The following is a 17,655-nucleotide window of genomic DNA, read 5'->3' on the forward strand; positions in this document are numbered from 1 at the left end:
CAGCAGTGAAAATCTCGAAGATTTAATGCCTTCCTTTCTCTTCCCGAGTGTATGAGGAATATCTAGCACATGAGAAGGTGTTGTATGAGATTTCATCGGCTCCAAATCTGCAGACTCTCCGTTCTTTTCTTGGCGAGTGGTCACGGACGTTAGCATTCAGCCTTGCAAAATTAGCCCAGTTTCAGACTATAAAACCAAAACCCAAGATTTGATTACTTAAAAAAAAAAAAAAGGTGTGTGAGCCGTGTGTTTATTCTGCTTTACACTCTCATGTATAAGGTGCGTAAGCGTACACATCTCCACTTTTAGTGTTCTTTTTCTATCAGGAAATTTGCTGGTCACATAAATAGACTTCTCTTTTCTACAACTGAGTGGCTGTTTTCTTGGTCGCGTTTCATGGTCGGTTTTCATGATGTCATGGGGAAAAACGCTTCCGACTGGTGCCTTGGCAGAGGCGGGGAGATTGTCAGAGTTTCCCTGATAAAATGTTTATGGGTTTAAGAGGTTTATGAATCAACTGTAAATATTTGCTCTGGGTTTATGAGGCCTCCACTCATAAACAGTGTGTGTGTTTATCTATTGCTCATTGAAACGTCTTTAGAGAACGAGCTGTTCGGGGAATGTGTGTGCCTGGAGGAAGTACTATGAGTTACAGGTCGGGAGAGGCCTAATTGTAGGGGACCCTAAATTTTGTGTATGATTTTATTGTTTAAAACTACTGGTGCTGGGCACACGAGCTTTAATTTTTAAAATCCCATTCCAGGTTTGACTTTTAAGTGTTTTCTGTGGACCATAGAGTGTGATCAGCACTCTGTAGCAGTGCCATTAGGGACTCGCTGGGGAGTCACTGGGAGACCTTTCTGTCTCTTGGTGACTTAAACAAACACCCGAGTGATGCCTGAAAGCCATCTACAGCCTGTTCATTGCAGGAAGAGAAACATGGTTTGTAATGAATTAAAATTCAGTGGGAACCAAGTTTTGGGTAGAAGACTAGTAGCCTCGACTGGACTTGTATGAAGAGTGAAGAACCGTAGTGAGCGGTCTCGAAGCTGAAGCTGAGAAATTTAAGCCAGGCTCTCACCCTCCCGGACGATGCCAAGTGATGGCATCACCGGTCCTTCCAGGTGTGGTGCGGAAGCTCACCGAAGCTTTCTAGCCCCAGGCACTAGCTGCTGCAGGACTTCCTCCTCGTTCTGTCTCCACGCAGATGTTTCTGATGCCAGGGAAGCCAGCACTCCCTGAGAGTCCTTCCGTTTTCCAGGAGCTGGTAATTCACCCAGGGGCTCTCCCAGGACCTTCTGCCTCCGAAGGCCCAGGACTGAGTTTCATGGCCACGTCGTCCCCCTGGTTGTGCCCTCCTGCCAGAGGCTCTAGGGGCTCTCTGCACACTGTTCTCTCTGAGCTTGGCTACTGCCTCCCGCCTTCCCCCATCTCCTGCGTCTTCCCACTGCCGGGCTTGGCTCTGGAATGCTCTCATGCTCACCAGCACAGAAGACAAGCTGGCCCTGGAGCCTGCCTTGGGTGGTGGTGGTGGAGTGCATATGCCCTACGCGTGGTGCAGGCAGAAGGGAGACATGGAAAGGTGTCTCGGGAGAGTTCCAGCTTGAAACCCGACAGCCCGAGTTGGATTCCTGCTTCTGTGGCTGGGCAGTTGCGTGGTCCTGGTGACTGCCCGCCCTACCCCAGCCTCTCTGGGCTCCCGTCATCTCTTCTGTGCAATGGGGATGGTAGTCACCGTCTGTCAGGGTTCTTGGAAGGAGGAAACAGGGTGATGCACGTAAAGAAGTTAGCAGAGAGCTCGTGGAGGTCTTGTCACGACCCGGTGGTGGTTCTGTGGGGCCGGAAGTGGGTGACCCTGGCTGGGGCGGGCAGGCCTGCAGGTGGCGTGGGCTCTGCGGGAGCCAGACAGGTAGGGTGTAGAGAAATTACAGACTTCCTTGGCACCAGGCGCCCCGAAAAAGTGAGATGTGCGCAGGCATGCTTCTGGCTAGTGCATCAGAAAGCAAACCTGGTAATCGATGCCTGCAGCCTTTTGGGGAAAAGAGTTGTGGGTCGTGTTGTCAGGTGACACCCGGAGGGGTTTTCCAGAACGTGACTGCTTCCCTGCGGGTTTGTCTCACTGTGTCTCAGCAGTATATCTTGTTAGCTGGCCACTGTGGGAATCTGCTGATTTTTTTTCAGGGAGCCTGTTTCCAGTGGAAGGACCTAAATCCCTGGATAAAGTGGAAAGTTGGGAGAAAAATAAGGGAAAGATTTTCTCTTCAGGGAGCTTTTCTTTTTCTTGCACATTTAATTACAAACCAGCTTACAGGGGTCAAAGTTGAAGAGGCTAGTTCCAAGCAACTTTGATTTAGAAGACAAAATTTAAGGTAACTGCTTTTAATCTAGCATTTTCTGGTTTTACAAAAATGATCTTCTGCCCATTTCTGAGACTATACAGAGTATTGCAGGAAAATTACTTTTCCTGCTTACAATTGAAGAAACCTTTGGTAGAAAATGGTTGTGGTAGCCTGCAAGAACAAAGCTTTCTTTCCTAGAGCCTCCTGTTGCTGGTTCCCCTGGATCACCTGCCAGGATATACCACTTCTCCATTAATAACATGACCGAGAGCAGTATTTATTTTTGGCCTGTGAAATAGGCTCTTGCTTATAGAAGATACACAGGTTGAACATCCATTGAGCATTATTGCAAGGAAAGAGAAGCTAAACTTTGAAGATCTTACTTATCCACGTGTGTGGAATACCCCTACTGCTCTCTGTCCTTTCTTTATGATATGATAGCCTTGCAGATATGCTACAATAATGTTTACAGCTTTTGAGTGCTTTCCATTGGAAACTGTGATGTAATACTGTTATCCGTGCTTTAAAATGAGCTATTTGGTTCTTTTTGACTATATAGATTATATCTTAGGCACAATCTTAAATGTTTTGAGAATTGCTTGATTGGCAGCTGGTTGGTTTCTGTCACTCAGTTGCTAGGTGACCTCACATACTTGAGCAATCCTTCTGGACCTCCAGTAGTTTTTTCCTTGGGATAACATCAGAGTCAATGCTTCCTAAAGTTCCTTATGACACTAACAGTCTGTGCTGTTACTTTATGATCTCAGCCGTCGGAAGTAAATGCGTGGTCAGAGGTGCTCATGCTGTCTACATGTCAAGGTACCTCCTCAGTGCCCGACGGTTTCCTTTACCCTGTCGTCCAACCTCCCCGGAGAAGGGAGTGGCCACAGTGAGGGCGGCTGATTCCAAACAAGTACTCTAGCATGCGGCAAATATGCCCCGAAACAAATCTCATTTCATTTGCCTGAGAGCGCCTAATTTTACCCTTGATTTTGCCAGCGTAGTTCAGGCAGGATTTCTTCAGTGTTCCCTTTCCTTAGTCAACACCCCACAGTCAGCACGCCAAAGCTGACAGTATCAGCAGCATCCTTTTTTCTTTTCTTCAAGGTTTTTATTTATTTATTTGAGAGAGAGCGAGAGAGCACAAGGAAGGGGAGCAGCAGAGGGAGAGGGAAAAGGCAGCTCCCCACTGGGCAGGGAGCCCGACATGGGGCTCGATCCCGGGACCCTGAGATCATGACCTGAGCTGAAGGCAGATGCATAACCGACTGAGCCACCCGGGCGCCCCTCAGCAGCAGCCTCAACAGGATCCTCCTGCACGGTTGAATTCCATTGTCTCTTGCATTAAGAATTTCCTGCTCTTTATGGAAGGCCCGTGCCTTTCCATTCTTCACTCTGTTTTTCGTTGTCTTTTGACAGAAGAAGGCTCGAGCCTGGAGGAAATTGGCTTTAACTGGGGAGAGTATCTGGAAGAAACAGGTACCAGCGCAGCTCCTCACACGTCCTTCAAGCATGTACGTAACACCCCTCGTCTTTCTGGTCTGCATTTGGAGGGGGGGGAGGGGCATCTGCAGGAAGATGCCGAACCTTTGGGAATAAAAGGGAAATTGAGGCAGGATTTCTTAGAAATCCAGAGGTGAGGGCGATGTCCATTTGCCTTCCACAGACAACTGCAGGAAAGATGGGCCTTGTCTTCATACTTGAGGTCTTCCGGTAACGGGGGCTGGGCCCAGGGTGGGTCTCAGTGTGTGAAGAACAGTGTGCACCTTACCCTTATTCTGCACCCTACGGAGCCAAAGTAGACAGACGTGGCCCTGCAAAGGGCACACAGCCTGAGACAGGTAGGATTGATGGGAATAAAGAGCCAGCAAACGAGGTCAATACATGTGATGAGTAATATCATCTAGGAGGGGTAGTGGCTGTATATTTTTTATTTTGAATGGATATTTGTCTTTCAGAAGGACACCTAAGAGTCTTAACAACCATCTGTGGGCAGATGAGTGAAATTAGAAGAAATAACTCTAAACACTCAGAACACATTTGGATCAAACCAGAAAATCATTTTCATCAGTAATACTTCTTTGAACGATGCACGTAGCGTGCCCCGTGAAGGGCAAGTCCCGGGAAATAAAAGATGGAGGATTTATCAGACTTTTGCTTATGTATGAGATTTTGGTAATATATCATTAGCAAGGGAAAGACTAAATTTTCAGGGCCCAAGTTCTGAGGCATTACTATAGCTTTACTGGAAATGAAAGTTTAATTCTGAGAAACAGTTTTTTTTTTTTTCCACTGAGATATCCAAAGCAAAGATTTAGCCCAAGTCTGGTAAACAAACTGGGGCAGTTTTCTAGCCTGTTCGTGCCTTTGGCTCTTTTGCCTCTTAAGATGCTGGGATGACTTGGCTAGATCCCTTGAGGGGGTTTAGGAAAGAGATACTGATCCACAGATTTTTCCTTCTTTTCTGTACCAGGAAGTTATCAGTATTTCTCCATGTGGAGCCACCCTGTTCTCTTAGATCCAGTCATATCTCCCACTTCCCTTTCAACCACAATGTGGTTTCTTTCCGGATGCACAGTTTCTCCAGGCCCATGTGCCAGGTTTAGAGGAAGGGTAGCATGGACCCCTGGACGAGCCACGTAGAATCCCAACATCTCTTAAGCAGGTGCTCCTCGAGGGTGTCAGATGTGTGAGCTTTCGAATGTTGTGGCTCACCAGGCTGCACATATTAATAGACTATAACCCTTAATTTAAAATAAAAAGAAATGCATTCTCGAAGGCTATGCTATTTGCGCAGTGGCCTCTAGCCACATGGAGCTACTGAGCACTTCAGAAGCCTGCCGTCCGAATGGACACGTGGTGTGAATGTCGAAAGCTGGCTGGATTTTGCAGGCTTCCTTGGAAAAGAACAATGTAAACCAACTCCGTGTCTTTCATGTTGATTACATCTTGAAATAACAATATTTGGGATATATTGTGTTAGATAAAATACATTACTCAAATGAATTTCATCTGTTGTATCTTTCTAATTTCTCACGTGGCTACTAGTAAACACAACATCTGGTGGGTGGCTCGCGTGGTATTTCTCTTAGTGCTGTTCTAGGGTGCGAGGAATACTATTTTTAAGTGCCGTGTGTTCAGTAGTTCTGGTCCTCTTCTGGGTGTGTCCGATATAATGACATTGTCCCCGTGTTTCTCTTTCTTGAAGGTTGAAATCAGCCTTCAGAGCAATTTCCAGCCGGGGATGAAGTTGGAGGTGGCCAACAAGAACAACCCAGATACGTACTGGGTGGCCACGGTCATCACCACCTGTGGGCAGCTGCTGTTGCTACGTTACTGTGGTTACGGTGAGGACCGCCGGGCCGACTTCTGGTGTGATGTGGTGATCGCGGACCTGCACCCTGTGGGTTGGTGCACGCAGAACAACAAGGCCTTGATGCCCCCGGACGGTAAGCTCCCCGCATCCCGACGGCCAGGTGCCCACATCCCAAAGCCTTTCGATTCACACTTGGTCAACGTTCAGGATGCTCGTAGAGACTTGAAAACTGATTTATTGGGAGGTCTGGTGCTTTGCAGGTTGTTTCTTGAGTTCTAGTGTCGGGAGGGCTCCAGAGTGGGGGGACCTGGGTGCATTTTTACTTGTCCACTGAGCCCACCGGGGCCTTCTGGAGACTAAGGCTTTGGAGTCTAGTCCTCAGATGGGTGTGCGGAGGGTAGGAGAGCAGGGCTGAGGGATGGATGCCCATGATTGAAGTCTTGTGTTCCCTTTGGAGATGGATGATGTTGCTTTTCTTCTGCTTTAGAGACTGGGCGTTTTTTATTTTTAAGAGTTTATTTATTAGAGAGAGAAAATGAGCTGGAGGGAGAGGGAGAGAGAATCTGAAGCAGACTCTGTACCGAGTGCAGAGTTTGACACTGGGCCGGATCTCATGACTGCAAGATCGTGACCTGAATCGAAACCCAAGAGTTGGCCGCTTAACCAGCTGAGCCACCCAGGTGCCCCGAGACTGGCATTTTGAATAGTCACATAGAGCACCTAAAACAGGCTTCTTTGATAAGTTTTCATCTGCCTTCTTGTGGGGAGACTGTCGGGGTGGGAAGCGTATAGAAAACTGAACAGATGTGGAGAAATGACATTACTCTCGAGGGAATCGTCAGAGCTTGTAGAGATAAGATCCATTTAGTTGCTGGAAAACAGTGGTTCCCTACAGTGACCGTACCCCCCAGGGGACACTCAGCCATGTCTGGGAGCATTTTGGGTTACAACAGAGAGGGTGCTGCTGCTGGCCTCTGGTGGGAAGGCCGGGGTGCCGCACAAGACAGTCCCCGAACCAGGGAGTCATGGGGCTCGAACTGCAGTGGCACGGACTTGGAGAAACCCAGAAGGAGCTCGTCTGATCCCGTAAGTGAGAAAAGCCACGTTTCCAAATACTTGAATCTTCACACCCTGTTTTCAGTGTTCGATTCTGCGGTGACGGCAGCGGTGATGCTTGAAGACTTCGGATGCTGATGCTCAGGCCTGTGTCATGTCTTCATAGTACCTGTCTGCCTATTTTAATTTTGACTTGATATCTTTATTTCCACTTGACAGGTAACGTTTCAGAGCTGAATTCCGAGGTCCTTTTTGTCCACCATATTGGCAGTTGCTTTCACCCGGAACTTTTGGATTTTGTCTTCTTTCTGAAGTTCTTATATATTCTTCTGATTGGTGGGAATGGTCTGTGCCTTTCTACTACCCCACGTCGTGCATAATTGAGAGCCGGCTGAGAGGCGGTCATGGCCCTATAGACCCATGATCATGGAGCTTGAGTTGTAGTTCTGTGACGTTTATAAGGACAGAATACGTTGCCTGGGCCTCAGCTGACATCGTGGCCCCTGAGTGCCCCAGAAGAAAGAGAGACGGGCCCTTCAGTCCTGTTTTGGGTCATTGCACCTGTGCTCCCCCATGCGCAGGCCCTCCTCCCGCCCCCCTGCCTCCTCCAGCTGTGAGCTCACAGGCAACCAAGGTCAGACCCCGTCTTTGCTCACAAAGCCGCTGGTGCCCTTGGAGTTGATCACATTTGCAGCTGTGCCCCTTGCCCCCACTTATTGATACTTGAAAACAAATTGAGTGACGATACACATACTGTAAAATTCATCCCTTGGAAGTGTGCCCTTCAGTGATTTTTGGTGTAGTCACAAGGCTGCACAACTGTTTTCATTGTCGTAATTCCAGAGCATTGTCATCACCCCGTAAGGGAACCCTGTGCCCATTGACCGCCACTCCGTTCTCCCAGTCCCTAGGCGCTGGCGGCCGCTGGTCTGCTTTGTTTCTGCGGCCTCGTTTATGGAGACACACGGAATCACAGAATGGGAGGCTGCTTGCGTTTGGCTTCTTGAACTTTGTATCGTGTCCTGGAGGCTCCTCCCTGTTGTTCAGCTTGTGGGTCAGGACGACTTTCCCTGGCTGCATACTATTCCGCTGGGTGTCTGTACTGCACTGTGCTTCTGCATTCGGCTGTGGGTGGGTGCAGGGTGCAGCTGTAGTCCCTGTTCTGTGGTTTTACCCCAAATGGTGGGCTCCGCAGTGGGAAATTGTTCACTTGTGTAGCCCAGCGCTAATACCTGTCCCTGGCGAGTTCTCAGTAAGTGCTCATTGACGGAGTGAATGCTCTGGAAGGAGGTTATTATCTCTGCTTATTATATAGATTCCCTTAGGAGAGGAATCCCTGCCGTTATGTCCACAGGTAGTGCCTTTCTTCCTGGCCTTTGAGTCAGGGCGGTGTGAGCCTTGTTTCTGTTCTCTCTGCGGAGGGAGGGGCACTCGTGGGCCGTGACCGGCCCACCCTGTGGTTCTGTGTCCCGTTCCAGTTCTGCACGCGCACATCGTGGGCTGAACTGGGTAAAGCTCTCCCCAGCGTGTCCCGGGCCCGGCCTGCACTGTAGGTCTGTCGTAAGTGACACTTTTATATTTCTTTTATTTTTTTAATCCTCTTTACAGAGTTTTAAGTGCATGGAAACTTGTGAACTGTAAGCACAGTGTCAGCCCATCCCTAGAACTTTCATGTCTTGCATAACTGAAGCTTTGTACCCACTGAGCAGCAATCCCCTACTTCCCCTCCCCTGGAAGCCACCATTGCACCACCCGCTTCTCTGGGTTTGATCGCTTCCGATTCCTCACCTTCCTGGAGGCGTGCAGTATGTGTGCTTTTGTGACTGGCTTACTTTCCCTCAGCATCGTGTCCTCGAGGTTCAACCATGTGCAGCATGTCCTGGGATTTCCCTTTTTTTCCTTTCAATTTTTTTTTTTAAGATTTTATTTATTTATTAGAGAGAGAATGAGAGTTAGAGAGCACGAGAGGGAAGAGGGTCAGAGGGAGAAGCAGACTCCCCGCTGAGCAGGGAGCCCGATGCGGGACTCGATCCCGGGACTCCAGGATCATGACCTGAGCCGAAGGCAGTCGCTTAACCAACTGAGCCACCCAGGCGCCCTTTTCCTTTCAATTTTATTGAGATAGAATGAAGCTACGGCAGTGTGTGAGTTTGGTGAACACCTGTCCTCGCACAGAGATACAAAAAGGGATCAAAAGAAGCAATGTTTTTCCTTGTGATGAGCGCTCTCAGGATTGTCTTAAAACGTCCAAATAGACCACACAAGCAATGTTAGCTGGAGTCCTCACGTTGTGCCTTCTGTCCCCTGTACGATCATAACTGGACATTTGTCCCTCTCGACCTCCTTTATCCAGTTCCCTTACCCCCCCATGCACGGCCTCTAGTGACCGCACATCTCATCTCTTTTAGTATGAGGGTTTTTGTTTCTTTGTTTTTTGTTTTTTTTTTCCTTTTGAGTCCACATAGAATTAGATGGTACAGTGTTTGTCTTTGTCTGTCTGACTTATTTCACTTAACATAATGGCTCGGGGGCCGTCTGTGTTGTTGCAAATGGTAGGATTTCCTCGTTTTCTTATGGCTGAAGAATATTCCGTTGTCTATACATACGGTGAACATTAAGGTTGTTTCCGTGTCTTGGACGTTGAAAATAATGCCGCTGGGAACATGGGGGTGCAGATACCTCTGTGACATGGTGTTTTCCTTTGGGTAGATAGCCAGTCACAGAATTCCTGGATCATAGGGTAGTTCTATTTTTAATTTTTTTGAGGAATCTCTGTACTATTTTTCAGAGAGGCTGTACCGATTGGCATTCCCACCAACAGAGCGTGAGGGTTCCCCATTCTCCTCATCGTTGCCAGTGTGTCACCCCTTGTCTGGCTGATAGCCATTCCACAGGTGGGAGGTGATGCCTCCTGGTGGTTTTGATTTGCATTTTCCTGATGCTCTGTGATGCGGAGAAGTACCCGGATGTGCTCTTTGGAAAAATGTCTCTTCAGAGCTGCTTTTCAGTTTTTCTTTTTCTTTTTATTGAAGTGTCATTGACACACATGTTACATTAGTCTCAGGAGTATTAACACCGTGATTCAGCTTCTCTGTATCTTATGCTGTCCCCACCACAAGTGGAGCTTGTTACAATATCACGGATTCTGCGTGCTGCCTCTTTCATCCCAGAACTGGAAACCTGGGCCTCTCACTTGCCTTCACCAAATGCATAAAGGGAAATGGGTGAAGCTTCTGCCCATTTTTTTATAAAGACTTTATTTATTTATTTGAGAGAGAGAGAGAGAGAGAGAGCAGGAGCACAAGTGGGGGAGGGGCAGAGGGAGAGGGAGAAGCAGACTCCCTCCCTGCGCAGAGATCCCGGGACTCCCGGATCATGATCTGACCTGAAGGCAGGCTCTTTTTTTTTTTAAATTTTTTATTGTTATGTTAATCACCATACATTACATCATTAGTTTTGGATGTAGTGTTCCATGATTCATTGTTTGTGCATCACACCCAGTGCCCCACGCAGACCGTGCCCTCTTTAATACCCGTCACCAGGCTAACCCATCCCCCCGCCCCCTCCCCTCTAGAACCCTCAGTTTGTTTTTCAGAGTCCATCGTCTCTCATGGTTCGTCTCCCCCTCCGACGTACTCCCCTTTGTTCTTCCCCTCCTGCTATCTTTTTTTTTCTTAACATATGTTGCATTATTTGTTTCAGAAGTACAGATCTGTGATTCAACAGTCTTGCACAATTCACAGCACTCACCATAGCACATACCCTCCCCAATGTCTATCACCCAGCCACCCCCTCCCTCCCACCCCCCACCACTCCAGCAACCCTCAGTTTGTTTCCTGAGATTAAGAATTCCTCATATCAGTGAGGTCATAGGATACATGTCTTTCTCTGATTGACTTATTTCGCTCAGCATAACACCCTCCAGTTCCATCCACGTCGTTGCAAATGGCAAGATCTCATTCCTTTTGATGGCTGCATAATATTCCATTGTGTGTATACACCACATCTTCTTTATCCATTCATCTGTTGATGGACATCTTATGAAGGCAGACTCTTAACTGACTGAGCCACCCAGGTGCCCCTTCTGCCCATTTTTAAATTGGATCTTTTTTAAGCTATTGAATTGTATGAGTTCTGTATATATTTTGGATATTAACTCCTTGTCAGATCCATGGTTGCAAATATTTTTTTCCCATTCTGTAGGTTGTCTTTTCATTTTGTTAATGGTTTTCTTTGCTGTGCAGAAGCCTTTTTAGCTGGTTGTCGTCCCATTTACTTATTTTTTATTTTATCGCTTGTGCTTTAGGTCTCATGTCCCAAAAGATCATCACCAAGACCGATGTCAAGGACCTTTTTTTCCCTGTGTTTTCTTGTAGGAGTCTTATGGTTTCTGGTCTTACATTGAGGTCTTTAGTTCATTTTGAGTTAATTTTTGTGAGTCATGTAGTTAGGGGTCCCTTCTTTTTTAAGACTGAATAATATTCCATCTGCTTTGATTGAAAACAGCCACCGAGGTGAGACAGTACAGTGTCATGTACGATTATTTAATTTCTTTGCAGTCTCTGTCCTCTCATGAAGTAAACCAGTCTGGACGGATGATTTGTGCTGACGGAATAGTGGGAAAATATCGGTGCTACTCGGAGAACGAGAAATCTTCCCGCTTGCCCAGCTCCGCACACGACGGCCATGTAGTAGTGCCCACACCCCCCCCTCGGGCGGGTCCTCGGGCTGCCTCCCCGCCTTCTCGCTTGTCCTTGCTTATCTCATTCACGACTCACTCTCCCAAGTCTGACACGTTGGCAGCTAAATGCCCTTGGAAAGGCTGCACGATGGTTTCACTTTGTAATAGATTCTCTGGTGAATCGTTTCAGAGACAAGTTCGAGAGTGCTGAATTTTAACACTCTCGGAGCTAATGGGTTCCTTTGGTAGAAATCTATGCTGCTTTGAGAGAGAGGGCATAGTTTATTAATCAATTCTTCTTTCTCGCTTGGATGAAAAATGTGGCAGCAGTCACAGTTCCAGAAGCAACATCAAATTTGTTTCCTACTGACTTTGCGCTATTAGGCAAGACAGAGACACACTTAAAATGACAAATTCCCTGTGAAAAATGGGAACACCCCATAAAGGGGGGCAGCATTAATGTGACGGAAAAATTTGAAGCCCGCTCAGACAATAACAAGTTATGCTAATTGGAGAGTTTCTTTATTGCTCGTTTTAAAGAACTTGAAAAAAAATGCAGTAGGTAATCAATATGACTTGGAAATCTTTAGCGCAGAGAACAAAGTCAGGAAATCGCAGGTTCGTGGGGGCCAAAGGTTTTATTGATTGCTGTAGTACAGGATAATTATTGCTTTGTAGCCAGGGGCAGCAGTTGTCCCGCAGGGAATTGGGGAATCTGTTTTTGAATAGGGATTCTTGTTTGTGCGGTTTTCTGTCTCAGAGAGCTAACATCGTTGGAAATTCTGCAGCTGTACCCGGTCAGTCTTTGTCATGGTTAAACTTGAAAGGATATCACAGGATATTAACACAAGTTAAAGTCCATGACACATAATGGTTTTGTTTGGGGTGCTCCATGGTGATGGACTTTCTTACCAATCTCAGGGATCGGGGGGCTGTTTTAAAGGGAGGAACATGGCGGTTGGAGCCAGGAGATCTGGTTCTTATCTTGCCTCTGCCATGAGTCTAGCTAGCTAGGTGAATTTCCTCTCAATTTTCTCATCTTTGAAATGAGACTGTCTAATGTCCAAAGAACTTTCCAGTCTGCCATGCGTGGGTTTGGGGTCCTTGCGAAGGAAAGGAGGAGCAAGGGGTGCTAGTATTCTCACGTATACATGAGGAGTGGAGTTGGTTTCGGAACTAGGATCTGTGGAAGTCCAGCCCAGGGGTCTGTACAAAGCACAGAAGTTTCCGTGTTACTCTTGGGGTGATCAAGTTTCAGTGGATCGAGGAACACACGAGGCTTGGGAAGTTATTGGGAGTGCCTGGGTCCATTGTCACCTGCAAAGGATAGAATTTCACTCGATAAAGAATCTTGAGAGTCATCGACTCTGGTTCCCTGTTGGAGCCCAGAGAACTGGGAGTGCTCCTTCCCAGAGCAAGAGTCAGTGGAAGTGTAGCCAAATCAGTCAGTCTGTGCATGATGGCTTCAAAGTACGGGTGGGCGGAGCAAGGGGCTGAGGGTGTGAGGTGATCTTGCCCACCAGACGGAGGAAGCAGAGGGCCACCCCCCTCCTGCTCAGACCGGGTTTGTGTAGCGCTCAAGACCTCGGAGGACATTTTGGGATTGTCCCAAGTAGTCTTAACATCTTTCAGAGTCCCTGCACCAAGACAGTCATTTTAGGATTTGAGATGATAGTTTTACCAACCATGTAGCATCCTTCACGGTCCCATATTTTCTTGCCTTGCTGTTTGCGGTGAATTTAATGTTTGACTTAATGTGAGCCGTCATTCTTTCGCTAAGCCTTACGAGGAGGGAAACCAGCCTGGTGGCAGCTCCACCTCTTTCATTAGGAGGTGATTCCGATCAGCAGGAGAGAGCTCCGTTACTAAGGACACATTCAGAGAGACGTGGGTGCAGTGGCCAATTGGCCGTCCAAAGAGCAGCGTTCCTGCTCATGAGCTAATCGGCACTAATCTTTCATATTAAAAGTATTAAGAGACATACTACATTAAAGCATCAGTAAGTGCAGTGGAGGATTATAGTTCTTATTAGGGGAGCTAGAGGTAAAATACGTCTTGGCTTAGTAAATCAATAAGGCTTGATTTATGCATAAGCACATGCAAAGCTCGCAAAGGGCAACTGCCAAATAATTATTGTTTATGGTGATAATGTAAGGAAATCATTTAATCCGGTGACTGTTTCACTGTTATTTATTGAGAAGTAGCATCACTATCTCTCAGCGTCTGGGGCGGGGAGTTTGGAGTTCTTGCAGGTACCGACTGAGTCCCTGAAAGGAATGCTCCTATGAGATTGCAGGTAAGTATGTGTGATGATGCCTGTCCAAATAAAACCCCTCGGCTTCTAAATGGAGAAATATTTATGTGCGCTTTCGACTGTTGCAGTAAATAGTATTGGAATTACGGTGCCTTAGGAATCATGCCACTAATTTTTATTTTCCCCATTATTAAAATTTCTGTAATTTGAATTGCAAACTCTGCAGTCTTGCCAGAATGACTCTATTTACCATCTAAAGTTGAATTGAAATTACTGGGAGTTAGTTAATATATAATTTATTTGAATAAAGGGATGTTTATTCATGAAGTGTTAGAAGCAAGTGTGAACACGGCCTTATGTTATGCGGGTAGATGCTGCCAGGTTCTGAAGCCTGGTCTCAGGACTGTTTGGGGGGATTTTGTTTTTACCGTAGTTGAGTATAAAGTAAGGGCCGCAGCAGGTCATGCACAGTCATGGGACAAACAGACCTTCCAGTTGTTTAACTGCGGACGCTGAGAGGTCGAATTTGATCGTGTTGTATTTATTACTTAGTTTATTATTTAAATGACATTTTAGCAATACTAATGGAACTTATACATTCCCATTGTTTTCATCCGCAGTCCTAAATGTCGTGGAGCCCCTGCCTGTTCAGGTGGTCATCTGCTCGCTTTTCAGGTCTTCTGTCCCCTGTGTGTTGGTTCTTGTTTGCTTGGGTCCTGGAGGCGTCTGGGCTGATATGTACCCTGAGTGTCAGGCATGGACCAGGACAGCCCCGTGTGTCCTTGTGCCCCCTCCGAGTGTGTGACCTCAGGTTTCCGAGGCTCCATCTTACAACACACCACGCTGGACTGGGTGATTGCCAAGTTTTCCTTCCACTCGAAGATGTTCTGAATATAAGAATAAGAATCCAAAGAGCAATGAATGAGATTTATAAAAGGGCTCTGAAGTAAATAGGCTCTATGAATAGACGCCTACAGAACTGTGTGTGTTTTGTTTTGTTTTGTTTTTAGCCCATGGAAGGAAAAACAAAGACCAAAAAAAAAAAAAAAAAATTAAATAAATAAATAAAAGCAGACTAAATGGTTCCCATATAAATCAAAAACCTTGTATAGGTAGTGGTGAACAACTATTTGTTTATGAGTAAAAAATTAGTCTCTTCTCTAATCCCTGCTTCCTGTTTGTACTTGTTTTTTTGAAACTCACTATAGTACCCCATGTCCCCTTAATCAGCGTCTTGCCCAGTGAATGAGTCAGTCATGAATTTTGTCCTGTTGGCATCATGGCTTCTCAATTAAAAGCAGTTTTATCTACACAATATTTTTATTGTGTGCCTGCTATGTACCAACTAAATTTAACCCTATCCTAAGAAGACCCTTGTCAACTGGCTGGTAGTATTCTTATTTTACTTTTGAAAAATGTGGCTGGGCAAGGGTAAGTCAGCTGTCCCCAGGTCAGACAGCTTGAAGTATATTTTAAGGTAAGGGTAATTCCTTCCCCCCCCCCCAACTTTTGAAATCAATGCTTTGAAAATAGGAGGTCAGTAAATATTTGTTTATTGATTAAGTTGTGTCAATAAGACTTTCGAATCTTTAGACTTGAAATATTGGAAACGCATTACCAAAAAAAGTTGTAGAATTGGCTTCTTGTGGTTTTTAAGAAGAGGGTAGAACGCTCCTTGTCCAGAATGTTTTCCATCTTGTCATTTTTGGAGGCAAATAAATGGAAGAGATTCGGTCTGGAGCTTCCTTGCCAAGTGGTAATCATGAGATTATGTAAAATTATGTAAATTGTATCAGATGCTATTTGGGTGTTTCTGCACTCCATAAAAACTGTAAGCACAAAGCGGCACCGTAAGATTTTCCCTTTTGGTGTTTGTCATAAATTAATTTACTTTCTCCTGCTGCTTAATCCAGCGACATCTCCTGTAGGTCAGGCTCCTGTTTGATTCCGTGCGGGACACGGGTTAGTTCCTTGGGTCTCCGTGGTCTCTTGTTGGCCACTGATCGTGCTTCATCTCCCCGCCAGGGCCTGTCTTCTCTGTCCCCCCTTCCCCCGTTGAGGTCCCGGCCCTGGACTGTTTCTGATGGGGCCCAGATAGTGCAGGCCTCCTGTGCCACTCCAGTCTCTGCGCGGTGGACACTTTAAGTGCCCCCGTGACCCCGGTGCAGTGCCTCTGGGAGAAGCCTCCAGGCACCTTGGAGCACACGGGGCTCCTGTAGGGCAGTATGCCCTCCTCGGACCTCTGGCTGTTCCCAGCCTGACCTGCCTGTGTTTTCCTGCCCAGAGCCAGGAACCCTAGCACCATCTGCCTCCCTCCATCATGCCCTTGACTGTCCTCTAGCCTGTTGCACTGCTGAGCTTCTCCCACCCCTCTTCCTGCCCTGGGCTCCTGAACAAGACTCTGCCTTCCTACTGCTTCTTGTTAAGCGCCCCCCACCCCATTAAAGCCTCAGGTTTCCAGGGTCATGTCTCTGTTTCACAGCCATGCCTCTATTCCAGAGCTGTGCCTCCATTCTAGAGCTGTGCCTCCATTCCAGGGCCATGCATCCATTCCAGAGCCATGGCTCTATTCTAGAACCGTGCCTCCATTCCAGAGTCATGGCTCCATTCTAGAACCATACCTCCATTCTAGAGCTATGCTTCTGTTCCAGGACTATGCCCTCCATCCAGGGCCATGCCTCCATTCTAGAGCCATGCCTCCATTCCAGAGCCATGGCTCTATTCTAGAACTATGTCTCCATCCAAAGCGTGCCTGAATTCCAGAGTCATGCCTCCATTCTAGAGTCATGCCTCTGCTCTAGAGCCATGCCTCTGTTCCAGGACCATGCCTTCATTATAGGACCATACCCTCTGTTTCAGGGTCATTGCACTCTGTTCCATGGTCATGCCTTCATTTCAAGGCCATGCACTCCGTTCTAGGACCATGCACTCTCTCCTAGGGCCATGCCTCCATTCCAGAGTCATGCACTCTGTTCTAGGTTCACGCGCTCTGCGTTCATCTGAGAGGTGGACAGGACCCCCCCCCCTATGCTGAGTGTGTCTCCCACAGCTGTATGCTATTCTCTGAGAATGCCTGCCCCCTGGTCTTACTTAACGAGCGGTATGGCTCATGCAGAGATTCTTCTGGATACGGGGTTCTACGATGTGTTTAATAAGTGGGTGATGTGACTTGATCACGGCTTTAGCTTCTTTGAAGGCTTGCATCTATTTTTTATAGCCTGTCCTCTGCTCTGAGAAGGGCCAGACATGTACATCAGGATAGCACAGCAGGGGTCTTTGGTTGTTCGTGCTACACTTGACACCAGGACGAGAGGGGCGTCTGGCCTGGGCTCTGCATTCTGGAAACTCCGCGAGTCACCAGTACAAAACAACTGCGTTTGTTGAAGAACACGGAACCATCTTAGCCACTGGGGGATCTTGCCCTCAGTGTGGGCCTGGAGATACTTTTAATTCTAAGCGTTTTCTCTGTGACGAACACTGGCTGGGCACAAGGGCTAGGATTCTGCGTATCTTTTATGTCCTTAGAAAAAAGGCCTGTGTCTGATTGCTGTGGATTTTGTGGGTTGTGGCACTGCCCTAAAGGAGAAGTAATGCATGTGTTAATTATGCTGCATAGGACTAAAGATAAACCTTGTGGGGAGCACAGAGTGAGGACTTTTTGCTAACGAAGTTTTCCTCTTCAGTAGTGCCGAGTATCGTCCTTTTTGTTGTTGCTCCTTGTTTTGGTGTTCCATTGTGCGGTTCCAGAGGCATTTAGTAATTGGTGCAGACTTTGTAGCACTTTTATACATCAGCTGAGGAATACTGGACAATACTAAACAAAATTTAATTTTGCTTATGAAATTAAAAAATTTTACTACATAAATTCATGGTCCTCTCACACGTGTGTATTTAGCTCTAGACAGCATACATGGATTTTTTTTCAAGATTTTATTTATTTATTTGACAGAGCGAGAGAGGGAACACAAGCAGGGGGAGTGGGCAGAGGGAGAAACAGGCTTCCCGCTGA

General features: G+C 46.9%; 1 protein-coding gene across 3 annotated transcripts in view; it reads left to right on the forward strand.

Annotated features, from left to right (window-relative positions):
- SFMBT2 (Scm like with four mbt domains 2) overlaps positions 1-17,655 on the forward strand; it is a 230,431-nt gene that overhangs the window by 27,370 nt on the left and 185,406 nt on the right. For all 3 annotated transcript variants that reach the window (XM_088025816.1, XM_088025815.1, XM_028114618.2), the window contains exons 3-4: positions 3,759-3,853; positions 5,548-5,788. In XM_088025816.1, the coding sequence (XP_087881942.1) occupies positions 3,759-3,853; positions 5,548-5,788 (336 nt within the window). The remainder of the gene's footprint in view (positions 1-3,758; positions 3,854-5,547; positions 5,789-17,655) is intronic.

Source organism: Eumetopias jubatus, unplaced genomic scaffold, assembly GCF_037043125.1.
Source record: "Eumetopias jubatus isolate StellerSeaLion01/CBP00866 unplaced genomic scaffold, mEumJub1_p1.0 scaffold_8, whole genome shotgun sequence".
Taxonomy (NCBI): Eukaryota; Metazoa; Chordata; class Mammalia; order Carnivora; family Otariidae; genus Eumetopias; species Eumetopias jubatus.